The sequence below is a fragment of the Protopterus annectens genome, chromosome 7.part1, assembly GCF_019279795.1.
Source record: "Protopterus annectens isolate FY-2018-M chromosome 7.part1, PAN1.0, whole genome shotgun sequence".
NCBI classification, from domain to species: Eukaryota; Metazoa; Chordata; order Ceratodontiformes; family Protopteridae; genus Protopterus; species Protopterus annectens.
In genome coordinates, this window is record NC_056740.1 from 146,618,589 (window position 1) to 146,638,396 (window position 19,808).

General features: G+C 39.9%; 1 protein-coding gene across 1 annotated transcript in view; it reads left to right on the forward strand.

Moving 5' to 3' along the window:
* Window positions 1–19,808, forward strand: part of UROC1 (urocanate hydratase 1) — a 1,269,467-nt gene that overhangs the window by 1,151,609 nt on the left and 98,050 nt on the right. Inside the window, exon 18 of the mRNA XM_044078604.1 lies at window positions 6,002–6,101. Coding sequence (XP_043934539.1) covers window positions 6,002–6,101 — 100 coding nt within the window. The remainder of the gene's footprint in view (window positions 1–6,001; window positions 6,102–19,808) is intronic.

Genomic DNA, 19,808 nt, shown 5'->3' on the forward strand with positions numbered 1-19,808 from the left:
AACTTCTAATAATGACGTTTTATCACTTGGGTATAATATACTTAGACTTGACCGCATGACTACTAAGGGAGGTGGGGTGGCTGTACTCTTCAAATCTACACTAAATGTTACTATAGACCCCATACAACCACCCCAGGTGAGTAATGCAGAAATACTTTCTACCAAATTTCAGATAAATAAAAACAAATGCCTAATTATTGCCTGCATACACATTCCCAGGGGAATAATGCCAACACCCTGGAAGATATCCTCCACTGGTTAGCTAGTACCTATCCCCAAGAAACCATAGTACTTGGAGATTTTAACATAGACTGGAAAGTCTGGAACACCTGCTCCTTGCAATCTCTTACTACCCGTGTAAATCTATATGGGTTTACACAGGTCATATCCATAAAAAAAAAGAAGAAGCCAAGAATACACACCACAAATCCTTTAATTATTAAGCCCTTTTGTCTCCTATTAGAAACTTCATCAGAATACTTCATTACAGGCAACCCCACCCTTTTATACAACTATAAAATGACATCATTTCCTGCTTGTTTTTGCACCATTAAAAACTGAAATTTTTCATTATAAATCATGCAACATTCAAACAGAAAAATGTATACATAAATATTATACATATTTATGTATGAATACCATTTAATTAAAACATTCATTGTATATAACCTATCCTAAATAAAACCATTATATATATATATAAATAAATATATATATATATATATATATATATATATATATTTTTTTTTTTTTTACTATGAACCTTAAAATTGAACTAATTGATCTAGTACTGTTCAAGGCAGAATACACTAAAGCATTCTATGTAAATTATCTTAAGTAAATGCTTTATATATAAAATTGTGCTTTTAATCTTAAAATTGAGCTTATTAATTTTTAATGGTGTGAAAATAAACAGGATTGATTTGTGGTGTGTATTCCTGGCTTATTCTGTTCTTTTATCATTTGAGTGGGTTCGCACAGATCATATCCACCTCTACCAGGATAGGCAAACCTAATCAGAAAAAAAGTATACTAGTCTGGATACTAATCAATAGTCACCCCCAAATGTATACATCAGGAACCCTCTCTGATGACCTCAGAGATCACTTTCATACCTTTATATTTAAACACAAAACCAATATATCCCACCAGCTCACCTATAGAACAGTTAGAGATAATAAGAGCTTTAATCCTACCAAGTTTCAGGACGAACTCAAATCATGTAATTGGTCTGCCCTAAAATACCTACCCCTGGATGAAGCCATTGCTTACTTTAACAATAAATTCCTTGCCATCCTTGATTCTCATGCTCCGGCTCGCTCCATTAGGACCAAAACAAAAATTGCACCCTGGCTCTCTAAAGATACCAAATCAAAATCACACTCAGAAACAAGGCATGGGCTATATGGCATATCACTAAAGCCCCACTAGATCAAATTAAATATCAGCAGTTAAGGAATGAGACAAAAAGATCCATTTTACTAGATAAAAAAAAAACTTCTACCTCCATCTTCAGCAGGGAAATCAAAATAACCCTCAAAAGTTTTGGGCAGGTATAAATAAACTACTGCAACCAGGACAAACCACCACTCCAACTCCCTCAGCCTCTACTGATGAACTGCCAGAGGATGTCACTAATACCTTCAATAGTTTTTTCACTGAGGCTATCCAGGCCCTAGCTAGCCAGCTACCTCTAAACTCTAATGTACAGGATGCCATTCCCAGTACCCAGCACTCCTTTAGCTTCCAACCAGTCTCTACATCTTTTATTCGTACCCTAATCAAAAAATTAAAACCTACAACCCTATCTGCTGATCTTCTCCCTGCTGAGTATCTGCATAAAGCTGCAGATACCATAGCATACCCCATATCTAATCAATCATACCATATCAAAAGCTACAGTCCCCTCTATCTAGAAAATATCTTGCGTTATACCACTCCATAAAGGTGGTAGCTCTACTGAACTAATTTTAGACCTATAGCTATCTTGTCACCACTGGCTAAAATCATGGAAAAGTGCATCCATAAATAGCTTCTGCACTATCAAATCCAAAACAATCTACTGGCTAACTCTCAGCATGGCTTCAGGCCATATCATAGTACCACCACAGCCCTCCTCACCTTCTACAATGCTATAAACTATAACATAAACAATAACAAATTATCCTCAGCCATTTTTTTGATCTCTCAAAGTTTTTCAATATGGTTAACCACAAACTACAAACCCACACCCTGAAAATTTCTTTAAGCAATCATTCTCTCCAATGGTTCCAATCTTATCAGTGTGATAGACAACAAGCCGTATTATGGCAGAACAAACTATCCAACCTCCTACCCAACACCCTAGGTGTCCTCCAGGGGTCTATTCTGGGGCCTCTTTTGTTTTCCATTTTCATTAATGACCTCCATACTGTCATCTCAAAAGCAAACTGCATTCAATACACTGACGACTCCACTTTGATTTGCTCTGCCATCTCCCAGCCAGATTTGCAGACAATATCTCAGAATACTTTTAACTTGGTTGAAAATTGGCTTTCTGATCATTGTCTGATTTTAAATCCCAACAAAACAAAGCTACTACATTTCTCCCCCACTCAAGGGTCCCCAGTATTATCCTTCTCCATTAAGTCTAATAATGGCACCATAATCTCCCCAGATGTCCACACGAAACCCCTAGGTGTTATCATAGATAACAATCTTAAATTTGATGTGCATGTTAATAAAAATATCAAAACCATTAATAAAAAACTTGGCTCACTATATAGGATTAAACCATTCCTAACCCCACCTGCTAGAACTGCCATTGCCCGCTCCCATCTACTCTCTACCCTTTTCTATGCCTCCCCTTTACTTACCAATTTAAACAAATCTGATCTTAACAAACTCTCTAGCTGCTATAATCATATAGCTAGATTTGCCACTGGCCTACCCTATAGAGAACCCATCACTGTAAAAACCTAAATAAGCTTGGTTGGCTTGAACTGACCATGCAAATTCAGTACAACCAACTTATAGTGGCTCATAAAGTACTCAACCAACCTGAAAATACACCTGCACTTAAAAACATTACCTACCCGTACTGCAACGGGAGGGAGGCCTAATGGTTAAGGTGTTTGCCTTACAAACACAAGGTGCAGGGTTTGAGTCTCACAAGGGATAACTGACTAGGCTTAAAAAAATGGCTCATAAGGGCAGTTAGCCTAGTACTAATCTATTAGGGTTGGGAGGGTGGCCTAATGGTTAAGGTGTTTGCCTCACAAACACAAGGTGCAGGGTTTGAGTCTCACAAGGGATAACTGGCTAGGCTTAAAATGGCTTGCAAGAGCAGTTAACTTAGTACTAACCTATGAAACTATGAAACTAAACCTCAGACCACTTTGCTCATCTAATAGACTGGTAGTGCAAACTGCCAAATCCAACAACTCAGCCAGTCATTCCCTGTTCATCAACTCTGTTGGCAAAACTTGGAATTCGCTGCCTGCTGACATTACTGTAGAGACTACCCTATCTCAATTCAAGAAAAGTCTCAAACAGTATTTCAGTTCTCATTGGTTATGTCCTTGCTTCAAGCCTAACTAAATCTTTAGTTATATTTGTGTACCAATACTATTTCACCTGTAACTTATCTGTGTTTTAATTTGTTAAGCCATATCATAAGTTTGTGAGATTGTATGACTTGTATGTCTCAAGAGAGTCTGTAAACTGTGCTTAATTTGTATTATGTTATGTTTGCTTTTGTAACTACCTTTGGAGCTTTTCTCCCTGGGCCTCCGCTGAAAATGGACATGTATCCAGTCGGACACTCCCTGTCAACAAATGTTTGTTTGTCTTTTCGGCTTTTCCCGGTTAGAGGTCGCCACAGTGGAACTCTGGTCCACTAATGATTGGCAGTAGATTTTTATGGTGCCAAGTTGCCAGCCCGACACCCAACCTTCAGCAAAGGCACGCCCATTCACGCATGTCTTTCAGAGGCCACTTGACTGTGGGGAGGACATGCAGACTCCACACAGAAGGCACTCCAGCCAAGAATCGAACAGGAGAACCTCTTGCTGTGAGGCAACAATGCTACTGCTGTACCACCGTGGCTTGACTCCCGGTCAACAAATGTAAAATAAATAAATAAAAATAAATACTTTTACTAAATATTACAAGCTGGATGTCATTTCCAAGGCTAGAGCCAGATTTGCCAGGGCTGTCCTGCATGGCTTTCTTGAGACCTATGCTGGGCCTTCCTACTCTCAATTTTCTTCTGGAGCTTTTGTACTCTCCCTTGAGTGAAGGATACTGCAACAGTGATATGGAAGGACATAGTACAGTTGTGTAATATCTTACCATAACCTATTTACTGGAAAACTGTTTTGTGCACCTACCCATTACACTTTCTGCGAAGAAGTATTTTATTGTGTTTAAAGTCTACTTTTTCTATTTCTGTGATATACAAAATTTATTATGGAAAAAATATTTAGCCATATTTTCAATATTCAGGTATGCATAATGAATTTTTTTATCCCAACTGCCTCTTTTTTACCTTGTGGTTTGATTAAATGGATATTCGATGCAACCCAAATTATCTTTGGTGAAGTTATCTGAATCATCTCTGCACTGCTTTTCTAGAGTAGATCACGGCCATTTTAATCTGAACCATGCCCAGATAAAATCTTGAGTAGAAGTCATCCAAAATTTTCTAAAGTTTAACATAACAAGACAGTGAATGACTAGATGACTGTTTTTTTTTTTTAGTTAAACATTATAATTTTCCCAGTAATGCTGAATGATTGGTCTCAACTTGATAGCATCTCAACATTATTCAACTCCGTCTCAGTTATTAATGATAAATCTGGCAGTTGATGACCTCCGTTAACCTTCTACATTAGTTTACAGTGCTACTTCCATTCACTGTTGCTGTATTCGCTCCCTCCCTCCTCCACCTTTTCTTTACTCACTTTCCTTTTTTCCGTCTGGATGCACATGTTCCTCCTTTGCTCCTTGGACTGTTGTTCCTCCTGGGGCTTTTCATTTCTGAGGTGGGTACGTCACCTTTATGCCCTGCACTGTGAGCAGGGAGATTGTGTGTGACATACAATGTACTAGTGATCCTAAGGCTTTGGTATACTGACCGGATGTCGGGCTACCCTTGGCAGGGAATCCCTTCAGTAAGGAATACTGCAGCAGTGAAGGGAAGGACATCTACTGTCATGGTAAGATTTTACACAACTGTACTTTTTGACTATATGGACCTTTGTTGATAATGTGATAACTGCTTTTTAAAATCTTATCCAGATTTCCGTATTTGCCAGAGTTTTCCTTCCAAGAGGCAGGCATATTAAATCTCATGGCTGCAATCACCACTTGCCAAGAACTTTTGGTACAGGAAAATAAAATCTGTCACTGTTCCACGTTTTTCCCCATCATTGAAAATAATTTGTAGGACTAGAAGTAGTAATTTTATTTTTTTATGTTGCGCACCAAATCAGCTTTGGTGCTTTCTACTTTCTCCACCAGCAGTTCAACTCTTCCTCACTTTCAGCCATCAGAATGATATTGTCCATATATGCAAGTATATATATATATATATATATATATATATATATATATATATATGCACACACATACCTATGTATATATTCCAGAGAGAGGGCTGCTGTTTTATTTTACATTTTGGATGAGGCTAACCTAGAGGCTTCTACTTCTGAAACAGTTATGTAACATTTTTTAAACAAAAACATCACCTTTTAACTTGAGGCTGTCAATTTGTTTTTATAGGTAGGCAGGCTGAACTTGCTTTGTGGACAGATCTAATTTAAGCACAGATGATAATAAATGCAATAAAATGCACATAATTAAATGAACTTCAGTAAAGGGAGGAGAGGAGGCTTGGTCTGGCTGCATTTACTCAAGCCATTCAGATAGCTGAGTGTAACATTGTATGACACAATATAATTAAACTGATGAATTATCACCCATCTCATCCTTTAATTTTCTTTGTCTCTGTTCCTTCTAGGCTCCAGTGGTTGTCAGCAGAGATCATCATGATGTGAGTGGGACGGATAGCCCCTACAGAGAAACATCCAACATTTATGATGGATCAGCCTTCTGTGCAGGTCAGCAAAGTTTATAACTCTTCACTCCCAAACAGAGAAAATGTACTTAAAATATTAAGTAAATATGTCATATTTTTACTATATATTGGGCAAAATCTTTTTATATATGATCATCTTCTTTCTGATATTATAAAGTTATGTAGCAATGCTAGGATGCTGAAAATGGGATTGCACTGTTTATGGCACAGTTTTATTAATTATACAACATCCATAATTTACTGCTTGTGTGACAATGGTGTGTTTATTCTGCTGGCTGAATATGAATTCAGTAGTACAAATTAGATGATCTCTGTGGTGTGTGTGTGTGTGTATATATATGTGTGTGTGTGTGTGTGTGTGTGTGTCTGTACATCATGAAAACATTAATGTTCTTGAACAGCCACAGTGGTGAAAACAAAAGTTAGATAGTGAGGTGGGAGATAAATATTGATGCATTGACCAGTTTGGTTGGAACTGTCCTGTGATTCGCTCAGACAGGAATGTGGCCATTCTGTTTACCCCAGAGGTCAATCATCAGACAACATGGACAGTGTAAGTTCCACTAAAAAACTAATCTAGACTACTAAATCAATTTGTATTTTTAAAACTCACTGTACTTAACATTGTGCATTGCTCTTGAAAATATGAATATTTGTAAGGATTTTTCTTGTATGTGTGATTGCTGCATTCATGAGACAACCTATTAGCTTAAAGCAAATTCCTTTCTTGCTGCTTATGATGAAGTGTGGAGAATATTGTTTTCCGACTGACTGGTAGTTGCTACATTTGGGAGAGAGATACTCCAGTCATATGTAGCACTTGAGATCAATGATCTGACGGACATATTCACACACAAAATCACCTAAATGTGTGCTGTTGGGACTGTGCATCATGTTGATTTTGAACATTGTAAATATTTGCTTGGTGACTTGATATGCTTTCTTGAAGCAGAATGCCACTGTACCATCCCAATAATTGCTCTATGTGCTGTTCTGCAGTGTTTTCATGTATGTTTTTGAACATGGAGGCTTTTCAGTTGTTTTCATTTGTAACACTTTGCCTAAATTGTTGTAGCCTTCAGAAGCTATACCTGTAAGCTAACCAGACCAAAATTACATAACTTTCTCAATTGTTGTAGCAGTCAGTATAACTGGGTCTATGTTAAATGTTCGAACATCCAAAATGTCGAACATTACATGGTCGAGACCAAATGTTCGACATTTGGATGTTCAAACATCAAATAAAAAAAAAAGTAAAAAAAAGAAAAAAAAACACTTTAACAGAGTAGGCAGGGGGGCAAGCCCCCCCCCCACACCCCCCTACTTAAATATACCAACTCAGAGACCACACTTCAGTGCAGCAAAGGGAAATTCTCCCTATCTGCACCATAAGGCGCCGTTCAAAGTCCATCTTCGAACATTCAAAATTTCAAACGTTTGGTCTCGACCATGTAACGTTCAAAATTTTGAGCGTTCGAAGATTTTTCAGGGACCCGTATAACTAGCATATTACAGCCAGAACAAATGCTGTCTTAAAAACTTTAATTTCACTTTTCTCACCTTATTTTTTCAGTTTTGCTTTCCTTTTTTTCTTGGTACATGTAAGATTTGATCTTGGTGATTTACTCACAAGCTAATTAGTGCCTTACCTCAGTACACCTTCCTAGGACTGCAGCTGCATGATAATAGTATAGGCCACAGCTACTTATTCAACTGCGTTGAACAGATTCTTCTCTGTCTGTAAGGTATTACTGCAGGTAGTTTTATATTACTACATTTGGTTCTTAATTTGTTTGCCAGCATTCCTTTACTTGTCTGGATAAGCCCACTGAACACAAGTGTTCCTTTTTAGGGGAGCCCTTGGTGCACCATTTGGTTGAGAGACTTGCAGAGAGGTTCACAGTTGGCAAATGAAGATGAAAGGAATTGAACCCTGTACCCGGAGCTGCAGAAAGACGCATGTAGCTTTAATTGTCTTTGCTAACTGCCACCCAATATTGGTGGCGCCTGTGCATTTGCCCTCATAATACATTCAAAATATTATCTGCACAAAAAGCTTTGAGTCAGTAATACTTTACCAAAGTGCACTGAAATTATATATTGTTGTACATGGAGAAAGTTCATCTCTGGAATGTGTGTTGCAGCAATTGCTTACTGGTAACCACACATTGTGCCATTTGCATTATTTACGGCAAGTTACTGAACCCTCTTAAAGGGAGCAAATGTGTGAGCAGTCACTGGTACCTGCTGGTCACATTATCTCATCCTTCTGCTTTTGGACTGTCCCACACCATGCCTCTAACTGCATTAACTGCATATTCATGCCTGTTAACTAGTGTTCCCAGCCTCTGCTACAGCTATGTGCTAGTTTCTAGGAATAATGCATTATGTGGAACAGAGCATATTAAAAATTGCGTATCATATTTGTTGTCTTTCAGTTTAACAGGGAACTTAGTAAATCTGCTTTACTTAAGCTGAGAAGCTGCATTTTTTACATTTGTTCTACATCCCATATTCATGAGCTATATAGGGGCTATGACATCAGGAACTAAAATGATTTGCTTTGTGGATGTTTCATTACTGATTTCTGTGCTTCAGAAGTAAATATCTTGCTACGGATGAATGGAAACAATGTCATTGCAGGTGTTATGTGGAAGACCAGGCACCTGTGGTGGGAAGTATTGCATTTTTTTTAATTTTGTTGAGTAGAACTGTCACAAGGAGCTTTTTATTACTTCCTACTACTAGGAAAGGTCAATGGGTTGGATTGTGGACAGGAGTACATGTATCTATATTTGCATATGGTTTACTATCATATTTTCGAAAATGTTTTTTATGAGTACTTATGTACTCAAAAACATTGTAAAAAATTACAATAGCAACCAACCAAAATATCGAAATAAAAAAATGTCAACAATACAAAATCAAACTGGTGACATTTTTCAAACTTACCTCAACATCTGGTGCCATGCAACACACATTTTGCAAGGGAGGAAGCCCCCCCTGCACCACCCCCTGCTACTTATATAAACAAACTCTGAGATTGCACTGCAGTGAGGGAAAGTGTACATTTCCCAATCCCCACTATAGTGCGATCTGCATTCAGAATGTTGAATCCACAACAGAGAATACTAGTATGCATTTGCTGTTGCGACTTCAACATTTTTTTTCTGCTCATTTCAAATGTTGAAAACTTGCTTTCGGGTTTACATGTTCGCACATTGAAAGTGCAACATTTTGATTGCAATCCTTTGCCTACATGTCTGTACACAAACATTTGTGTAGAGCCTCTTACTGTACATTTGAGAAGTATTGTTTATAGACATCGTGACATCTCCCCTCTGGGCTGGTAATCAAAGTGCCTGAATCCTCACCAGTGACATTGGATAGGGACATGCATTTGGAATACAAATGGATTCACTCAGTATTTCCAGATGCAGACCTCTCTGCATCAAGCACAATTTCCCTTAAGAGCACACAGGGAACACACTCAGTCCAGGGTCTGGATCTCTGTCTGTCTGTCTCCCTCCAGGTCCCCAATAAGACTCCTCACCGGTACAGCTGTAGCGTTAAGTCCTCAGCGGAGTGTCCAAGCCAAGTCCTCCAGCATCCTTTCTGTGTACCCAGTGCTTTGTGTCCCTGCTGTAAGTAGCTGGCACATACACTATGTGAGATTTGATTTCACACGTACACGCCTGGGAGAGGCTGACACAGATTTATCTGCTTTCCCCCTTCTGCCCAGAGTATAAGGTAGTTTTCACTGTCACCAGGCACTCCACAATTGACTACATTAAGGCCCTTGACAAAGAGTGTCCAATTATAATGTGTAATATTAATACTGATAGAAATTATAGTAATTGACTAAGACAGCTAGGCCTTCAGGAGTGGCCCACACAGTGTCAACAACTAAATATTAGCACTCTCAAAGTTTAAGTACTTCTTAAAATGGACTAGCCACAATAAAAGTTTTAGTTGTAAATATATTTAATAATAAATAAGAGAACATGAAAATGCTGAATATATATTCAGTAAACCACAGAGTTCAAATCACAGGAAATATTGAAAATATTTTTGATGGACAGACTCAGACAAATAAAGAAAAATAATATCTAAACTAAGCATTATTATATTTTTCCTAACTGAATCTAGGAGAATTACTATTCCCTACATATTTATTAGAGCAAGGCAGATGATCTGCTGAATGGGCCTTCTTGTTGTCAGGCCCTAGACAGAATACTCAATGTTCAGAGATTACTCCCTGTAGTATCTAAAAAAAATTTCCAGGGCTGGCAGAATTACCTCATCTGATCACCTGATTCTAGGTTCCCACTCTATCCCCTTGTAAAGCTGAGACAGAAATTTAGGATAGACAGTTACAATACACATCTATATGTTTACAGCAGTGCCTGGGGCTTCTCATCTTTTTACTGAGCTAATGAACAATGACTTCTTTTAGACCTACCATCTTCGGTCCTATCCAGCACCGTGAGGTGATGTGTTAATGGTTTAACAGCTTATTTACATTTCCCTTATTTTTCTTAACGTAAGCTAGCTGGCTAACCTTTTCCAGCAGGACCCACTGTTTGATATATTTTTTAACACTAGCAATGTTACAAACACATTTTGATTTTCAAATGCCATACAGTTTTAATGAATTTGTAGCATAAGCATCTGTACAAATCAGTTTCATAGGTTCATAGGTTAGTACTAGGCTATCAGCCCTAGGGCCTATACAAGCCTAGCCATAACAATTCCCTGGCTATTTCTTCCCACACTAGTTACTTCCCTGGACCCCTGTCTAGCAGGGCAACTGACATGATCCCCGGGGTGAATTTTCTTTCTCCCATCCAATCGTCAAGGTTCCTTTTGAAGAGGACCAAAGAGGCGCTCTGCTTGACATGTATGGACAGTCTATTCCAGAGTCTGGGGAGTCTCTGGGTCAGGAACTTATCCCTCCAGCATGTTTTATTTATTGTGATGACAAGGTTTAGATCCCTGGAGCGTGTGGCTCTGAGGGATTGGGTTTTCTTTAAGTGTAGCATGTCCAATAGCTCTGGGTTTGACATGGCCTTGTATGTTAAGCTGAAATCAATATTTGATATTCAAATGCCATATAGTTCTAATACATTTGTAATGTAAGCATTTGTGCAAATCAGTTTGATATTCAAATGCCATACAGTTCTATACATTTGTAACATAAGGTTTTGTGAAAATCAGCTTGATATTCAAATGCCATACAGTTCTAATACATTTGTAACATAAGCATTTGTGCAAATCAGTTTGATATTCAAATGCCATACAATTCTAATGTATTTGTAACACAAGCATCTTGTATAAATCAGCTTGATATTCAAAGGACATATCATGCTTTACAGAACTCCAGCTGTCTATGGTGGCACTAGCCGATATCATCACATCTCTCCCCCCTTCGAAGACTCAAGCTAGTTTTTCAAGTGACCCCTGAGAAATTTGTTGTGCGAGAAAATAAGCCTATCTGGGAATATGTCCCTGTCTTGAAAGCCCATCAGCACTGGCATTGCTAACCCTACTACTATGTTGTACTGTCATATCACATGCTTCCAATCCAAAGCTCCACCTTAATAACTTGGCATTTTGCTGGTTGACTGTGTAGCCATGTTAAGGGATTGTGATCTGTAACTACAATGAATTTCCTTTCATACAGATAAGGCTGAAGTTTCTGCAGTGCCCATACTATGACCAGACATCCCATTTCTACAGCTGCATAACATTCCTCCCTAGGTTGGAGTCTATGGCTGAGATATACCACTGGGTGTTCTCCTCCCTCTGAGGAAACCTGGCTAAGTATAGCACACACCCTATGGTTTAAAGCATCCACCTTCCCAACAAATTATTTGCTGTAATCTGGACTGACTAACACAGGGGGTGTTCGCAAAGCCCCTTTAAGCTTCTGGAATGCCTGCTCACAAGCTGAGGTCCTCTACTTATCTGATATGTTTTCCTTATCAGGTCTGTGAGGAGAGCAGCTATTGTACTATAATTGGGAACAAACTTTCTATAATACCCCGCTGTCCCTAATAATGCCCTCACCTGCTTTTTGGTAACAAGGGTTGGCCATGCCTGAATGGTTTCCACTTTGGCAGGTTCTGGCCTGATCTTTCCACTCCCCACTCTGTGCCCCAGGTAGGAGATCTCTGTCATACCCAGCTGAGACTTACCGGACTTAATGGTCAACGCTGCCCTTTGCAGTCTTCCCTGCACCCCCTCCCCCCGACATGCTGAAGGTGCTCTTGCAGGAATGGCTTTATATGGCAATATCATCCAGGTAAGTAAGGGCATAATCTCCTGCTCCTGCTAGTATACAATCTACCAGCCTCTGGAAAGTTGCTGGGTCATTTTTCATCCCATAGGGCATATTTGTGAACTCATACAATCTGAAAAGAGTCACCAAAGTTGACCTGTCTCTAGCATTGAGAGTTAAGGGCACCTGCCAGTAGCCCTTGGTCAGATTAGTAGTGGTCAGATACTTAGCCTCACCCAGCTTCTCTAAGGCTTCATCTGTCCTAGGCATGTGGTAAGCATCTGACTCTGTGTGACTATTTAGTCTTCTGTAGTCCACACAGAGACTGGTGCTGCCATCCTTCTTTGGTACCAGCACCACTGTGGAGGCCCAGGGGCTGCTGGACTCAAGATTGATTCCAGTTCAAACATCTCTTGTGTTTTCTCCCTCAGAGTCTGTCTGACTCACGCAGGTGCCCTGTAAGGGGCCTGCTATATAGGTCATTAGGGCCTTGTATCCACATGGTGCTACACCCCAGTGAATGTGTCCCCAAACTCCTGTAACACTACTCAGATTTCTTGAACTTGGGTAGGGGATAACCACTGGGACATTGCTACTCCTTCAGCTGAGTGAGGTGTTAGTCCAAGCTTCACTGTGGAGATCAGTCACCAGCCCCCCCTCAGAGTCCTCCTACCATCCACTTCAAATACTCAGCACAAGGTCCCTCCCTATCATGGTAAGGCTTCATCATGTTAACATGGTACAGTTTGTGCTCCTGACTCTGCCTAGCAGTTCTGCGATGTAGTTAACATCACTGACCTTCCTTATCTCTTTGAAGGGTCCCTTCCAAGCTGTCTGCAGCTTATTGTGTCTGACCGGAATTAAAAACATCATCTGCTGTCCCACAGCATACACTCTGGCTCAAGCATTCCTGTCATACCAGACCTTTTTCCTGCTGCCAGGTTCTCCTGGGCCAAGCCAATAAGCTCTCTAAGCCTTGTCCTGAGGTTTAGGACATATTCCACAACAGAGCCTTTGTGGGATTCACACTCATCACAAATCAAATCTAAGGGCCCCTTACCCTATGCCTATGCAGCAACTCAAAGGGTGAAAAATTTGTGGATTCCTGGGGCACCTCTCTGTATGCAAAAAATAGATATGGCAAATGTTTGTCCCTCTTTCTCTTAAACTGGTCTTAAAATGCCCGTAGCATGCTCTTTAGCATAGAGTATAACCTCTCCCCAAGACCATTAGTCTGGGGGATGGTAGAGGTTGGTCTTTAGGTGCTTCACCCCACAGTGCTTCAACAGACAAGCCAGCAGGTCTGACATGAAATTGGCACATCTGTCAGTCGCTATTTTTTTAGGGAAACCTACCCTGCTGAAAATCTCTAGCAAAGCATTTGCCACCTTCTCTACCTCAATGGAGGACTGAGCCACCACCTCAGGGTATCTAGTAGCATAGTCTACTACCACTAGGATATACTTCTTCCCTGTGGAGCATGTGGTACTCAGAGGCCCCACAATATCCACAACTACTCTCTGAAATGACTCCTCCTCAATCACAGGCAAAGGCATCAAAGTTGCTTTGACCTTGTCTTTAGCATTGCCTACTTTCTGGCACTGCTCACAGGACCTGCAGTACCATGTTACATCCATGGCAATCCCAGGCTAATAAAAGGACTGCATAATATGTTTCTTGGTACTCTTTATGCTCATTTGACCAGCAAACGGAATGTCATGGGCTAAGGCTAGAAGTGTCAGACAGTAGGCTCTGGACACTACCGACTGCTGTATTACCTCACCTTCTAGCCCTCCCTTATGGGTCCACTCTATATAGTAACCCTTTGTTCCAGTATATAGACTCCCCTTTTCCTTGAAAATCAGGTGCCTCCCTAGTTACCGCCCTCAAGCCTTGTAATGTAGGGTCTGAGAGGTGAGCCTGTCTCAACTCTATCTTTGTGACTTTTCCCAGCTTCCCTTCCACAGGAAGTCTGGTAAATTCTAACAGCAGTGCCTCATTGTCAGCCTAGGTACTACCACTCACCTTTGCCCTTGCAGTCACTCTGTCCAATGGAACATAAGTACCTACCAGCAGCTGTGGCTCATCTCCAGGCTGACTGCTGCAGGGTAGCTCCCTCCCTGAATTAGTCTTCAAGGGTGTGGTCTGTCTGGGTCTCCCCTAGACTACCAGACCTACATGCCTCTCTCTAATCCTGACTGCATGTAACTGCATGGACACAAGGTAATGCATTATCAGAATCATTCCCTGTCAAGACATCTGCAGGGATATACTCAAACACACTTACTTGCTGCTTCCTTTTCCATTGTCCCAGTCAAGGTGAACCCTAGCCAAAGGTATTTGGAATGGGGTTCCTCCTAAAGCTCTTACTGGAGTAGACTGCCTAAGCAAGTAGTGCTCCTCTTTAACCATTGCAGGCTTCTCAATTATTAGGTCAGAGGCTGCGTCTCTCAGCAGTGGCCTGTTTCCCATCTACTAAGATAGGATATAACCTCTTGTGGTAGTTTGGTACCCTTGTTGTTTCCAGACAACTTACCACTGGCATTCTGTTATTCCCACTTGCTAGTTCCCCTACCTTTTTTTTCCCTCCCTTACCTCTGTGGACATCTATATCCTACATAGCCCCTTTGGTTACATTTAAAACATTTAATCCTTGATCTTGGCCATGTACCTGAACTAGTGACTTCCACTGTTACTGGCAGACTCTGTCGGGTGGTTTAGGTTGCTCACCACTGGTTCCCTTATACCCATGTGCAGCACTGGGTATCCCTTTCCTGTGCAGTGATGTCCTGATTGCTAGGTATAGGTCTCCTTTTTCCCCCAACTCATCTGTGGTGTAGCATTTCATATCTGCCAACCAGATTCTCATGTCCTCAGGCAAAGTGCTAAGAACTTGTTCCCTCACCAAAAGGTCTGTAGCCCTTCAAAACTGGTGACCTGACACCCACTCACCCACCTATGAAAATAAGTACTTAACTCAGCAATATAATCGCACACACTTTCATCTACCTTGCATCTATGCTCACAAAACTTTTTTCTATAAGCTTCAGGTGTTAACTTAAAGCATTCCAATAAACAATTTTTAACTGTATTATGATTTAAGCAATCAGTATCAGACATTTTAGAAACAGCAGTTGCAGCTTTACCATGGAGTAGGAGAGTGAGGAACTGTACCCAGAGCCCTTGTTCAGCATTATACTGTTTGCATACTCTTTCAAAGATATGAATAAAACTATCAAAATCATCACCATCTTGGTACTGAGGAAGAAGTTTACTAACGTTTGTTGCTTCTGAGGTATGGTTGCTCCTTTCCCCATTACCTCCATGACCCTGGCGAACAGTCAGCATTACCTTTTCATGTTGCCTCTGCCTCTCATATTCTTCAGCTTCCAAACATCTCAGTCTCTCTGCTGATTCTAATTCCATCTGTTTCTCCTTTCCTTCAGCCTCCAAATGCCACAGTCTCTCTGCTGATTCTAGTTCCAAAAGTTTGGCCTCCAGTTCAAGTCTGTCTAACTCCAGACAAATTTTTAAGTCCTCTGAGGGAAAAGTAGAGCTGTCCATTTTCTGAGAGTTGTACATCCCCACAGCCAGTCTAGTTGTCTTCCTGGTTGCTGGTCTGTGATGCAGCTTGACTAAGGCTGCAATCATTTCCCCTTTAGCCAGATTGGCATGTACCAGTCCTTTGTCTTGGCACATCTCAGCCAACTGGCTCCTTGTTAGCTATCCATAATCCTCTGCCGATATCCTTGCCTGTGCTCTACCTGACTAAGCTAACAAAAAATAAATAAAACTATTGTGATATGAAACTCTGAATGTACCATGTGGCTGCTTGAGAGTACAAACACCTTCTTTAGTGACCACTGTTTACAGGCTACAGGAGTTCAATATCCACACCACTGAATCCCAATATCTGATGTGGTGATCCCACCACTGCCATCCAATATGAGAAGTGGATATTCCACCACTGCCAACCAATATGTAATGTGGATAACCCACCACTGCCAACCAATATGTAATATGGATAACCCACCACTGCCAACCAATATGTGAATTTTGATATCCCACCGCTGCCAGCCAATATGTGACGACCCTCCACCTCTGGGCCAGTAATCAAGGAGCCTCAACCCTCACCACTGGCACCAGTGTAGACATTAACTGGGAGGATAATGGGTACACACACAGTATTTCCAGATGCAGCTCTGGATCAAGTGCAGTTTCCCTTAAGAGCACATAGAGACCACAATCAGTCTGGGGCTGGTTTCTCCCTCTTTCTCCAGATCCCCAATAAGAATTCCCACTGGCACAGCTATAGAATTGAGTCCTTAGCTAGGGTTCCAAGCCAAGTCCTCCAACACTCTCTTTGTCCAACCAGTGCATCCTGTCCCTTACCAAGTAGCTGACACACACACAACACACTCGCTGGCACAGGTTTACTAGCTATGCCTCCTTCTTCCAAAACTATAAGGTAGTTATAACTGCCACCAGCACCCCTTGCCAGCTACGTTAAGGCCTTTACAAGGGTACCCAATATACTGAGTGAAATGAATACAAATGGTAGTTTGACCAAGAGCAAAGCTATTAGGAGTGGCCCACACAGCGTCACCAAATAAATATGCAAGTATTCTCAAAACTTAAATATCTCTACAAAGATCATCCACAATGAAAGGTTTAAATATAGTTAATGATAAAAGTACATGAAAATGATAAATATATATTCACAGTGACATCCGAGTTCAAAACCACAAGAAGTACTTAAAATAACATTGAAGGGCAGGCTTAGACAAATATCTAAATTAAGCTTCATTATATTCCTGAGTTTATCTAAGATGGTTACTGTTCCCTACTTACTTAATAGAGCAAGGCAGATGGTGGTGAATGGTTCTTCTTGTTGTCCGGCCCAAGACAACACAGCATGCTCAGTATTACCAAAATACTTCTGAAAATAATACCTAAAGTATTACTTCTATGATAGCTTGCAGAATGACATCACTTCTGGTTATCTGACTTCTAGTTCTCATGTAAAAACCCCATTGCTGGAAGCTGGCAGGACTTAGTACCTGCCTGTAAAAATACACCCACAAGGGCTTTTGCTCAGATCTTTGGCAGATACGGGAAGTCACAAAACAACTGCATACCTCCATGCTTCCAGAGTAGTAATTAGTTCACCCCAAAGATAATACAGAAAGCTTCCTAGTGCAAACTTTATGTCTCTGGCTGCATTGAAACCTGTAAGATAGTATCTTTATGGCCTAGCCTATAAAGTGATTTAATTTCAGATATTTTTCTAAAGTTTATTGGACTGAAGTTAACCCTCCAGTTTTTCTGTTAAAACATATACATTTAAACAGTTACAATAATGCATGTACACTACTGTTCTCTCCAGTAAGACACACTGCGGATGCATTTCAAACACAAGCACTTTACAACACAAACATCTGTACAAATCAGTTTGATATACACAGGACATACAGTTCTAATACATTTGTAACACCAGCATCTTGTATGACATACAGTTCTAATATATTTGTAACACAAGCATCTTGTATAGATCCATTTGATATTCACAAATGACATATAATTATTTAAAAACTTCCAGTTAGCTATGCTGGCAGTACCGCCTTTCATCACAGGGAGCGTTAAGAACTCTTCTTTGTCTGCAGAATAGTCTGACCTTCTGTTTCTAGGTCATAAAAGAAAACAATTTCTCTTGACCCAGTATATACAAGTATCTATAAATGCAGTAGTTGACCCCTCGAGCAAGACCCCAGACCAGACATACAGTTGATGTCTCTCTCTGTCTAGGAATATTGCACCTTTCTGATTACTGGGCTTGACAAGGATATCATTATATTTACCATAAGAATAAACACACAGCTGTCATACTTGTAGCCTCTGAGGTCAGATGCTGGGGCACTCTCTTTAGGTACATTACTCCTGAAGCTGAGCAGGCAGTTCATCTGTGGCTTTACTACACTTTCTCTAATTCAGCTTGTTCTGCTGAAAATGTAGCAAATGTCTTAATGTACAGGTCTCCTGTGTCCTCTTTAGAAGAGAAGGATTTTATTATGCCTCCCCAAGAAACTGTCCCTAGGTCTCCCCACAGGACACCTAGTGAGCAGTTTGAGACTTCTTTTAGATTCTTCCTCTAATATGTTGGTTTCCTTGAGAGATATGAAGCAATTTCATGTTGGGTTTTAGATCCTTCTGTGTTTCTGTGCCATGCCTGGTTCTTGAATACACAGCAATTTGTAAGCTTGGGGTTTGGGGCAAGCAGTTTAATGTTCTGGCATCAAGAAAAGAATTCTACTAGGGCGTGGCCAAGGATGAACACAGGATAGCAGCAGATTTCTTCAGCTCCAACAATTTCATTACATTGACAGGAATTAATTACTTAAAAAATTAATTCTTGAAGTAATTTTCTTTCTAAATATGTTTGTTTTATATAGTTCTTGAACTATATCTAAAAAAGAAAGGAAATCTTAATAATATTCCTGTCAGAAATTACTTTGGAAAATTTCCTGTCAGTTTATCAGTCTGAAATGAGTTCCAGTAAGACAAATTCTCAAGACTCCAGCATCAAGAAAGAACTTCAGTCTCTGATAATTATAGTCCAGCAACTTACTGCTAAGATGGATAAAATGGATACTAAAATAGACACTTTCATAGAAAAAACTACAAAACAAATAGACTTGTTACATATGGACCTGCAACAACAGAAGATCCAGATGACAGGCATAGAAGAAGCTGTGAATGACATGGAAAATAAAATACAAGAACAGGAAATCAACATTGAGTTTCTGCTGAAACAAAATACACATTTACAAACAAAGCTGGATGACCTGGAAAATAGATCTAGGCGCAATAACATTAGGATTTTTGGACTGCCAGAAAATATTGAAGGTAACAATATTACTTCTTTTTTAACAACATGGCTCCCTAAAACTTTAGATTTACCAGAAGCATTCTCTTTTGGTATCGAAAGAGCACATAGATCTATAGCTAATACTAACTCTAACAAAAACTATCCTAGATCAGTTATAGTTAGATTTCTATCATCTTTTGATAAAGAGATGGTTCTTAAATCTGCTTGGGCTAAAGCTCCTGTTAAGTTTAATGAGACAACTGTGCGTTTTGACAATGACTATTCTTCCATGGTAATTGCTAAAAGAAAAGTTTTTCTGCCACTAATAAGGGAGCTTAAAAAGCACAGTTTAAAACATACCTTCTGTTTCCTGCCAAGCTTAAAATCTTCCTTCCTGATGGTCCTAAGGTCTTGATGATTTAGACTCTGCTTTACTGTTTGTCAAAGAAAAAGGATTTTGGATAAAATAGAAGAAATGGAATGGGCTAGTTCTTCATTAAAGAGATTGGCAACTGAAGCTTCCTGGAAGACTTCAGAGAAGAAGAGACTAAAAACAAATGATTTGTTATATGTTTTTTCTCTCT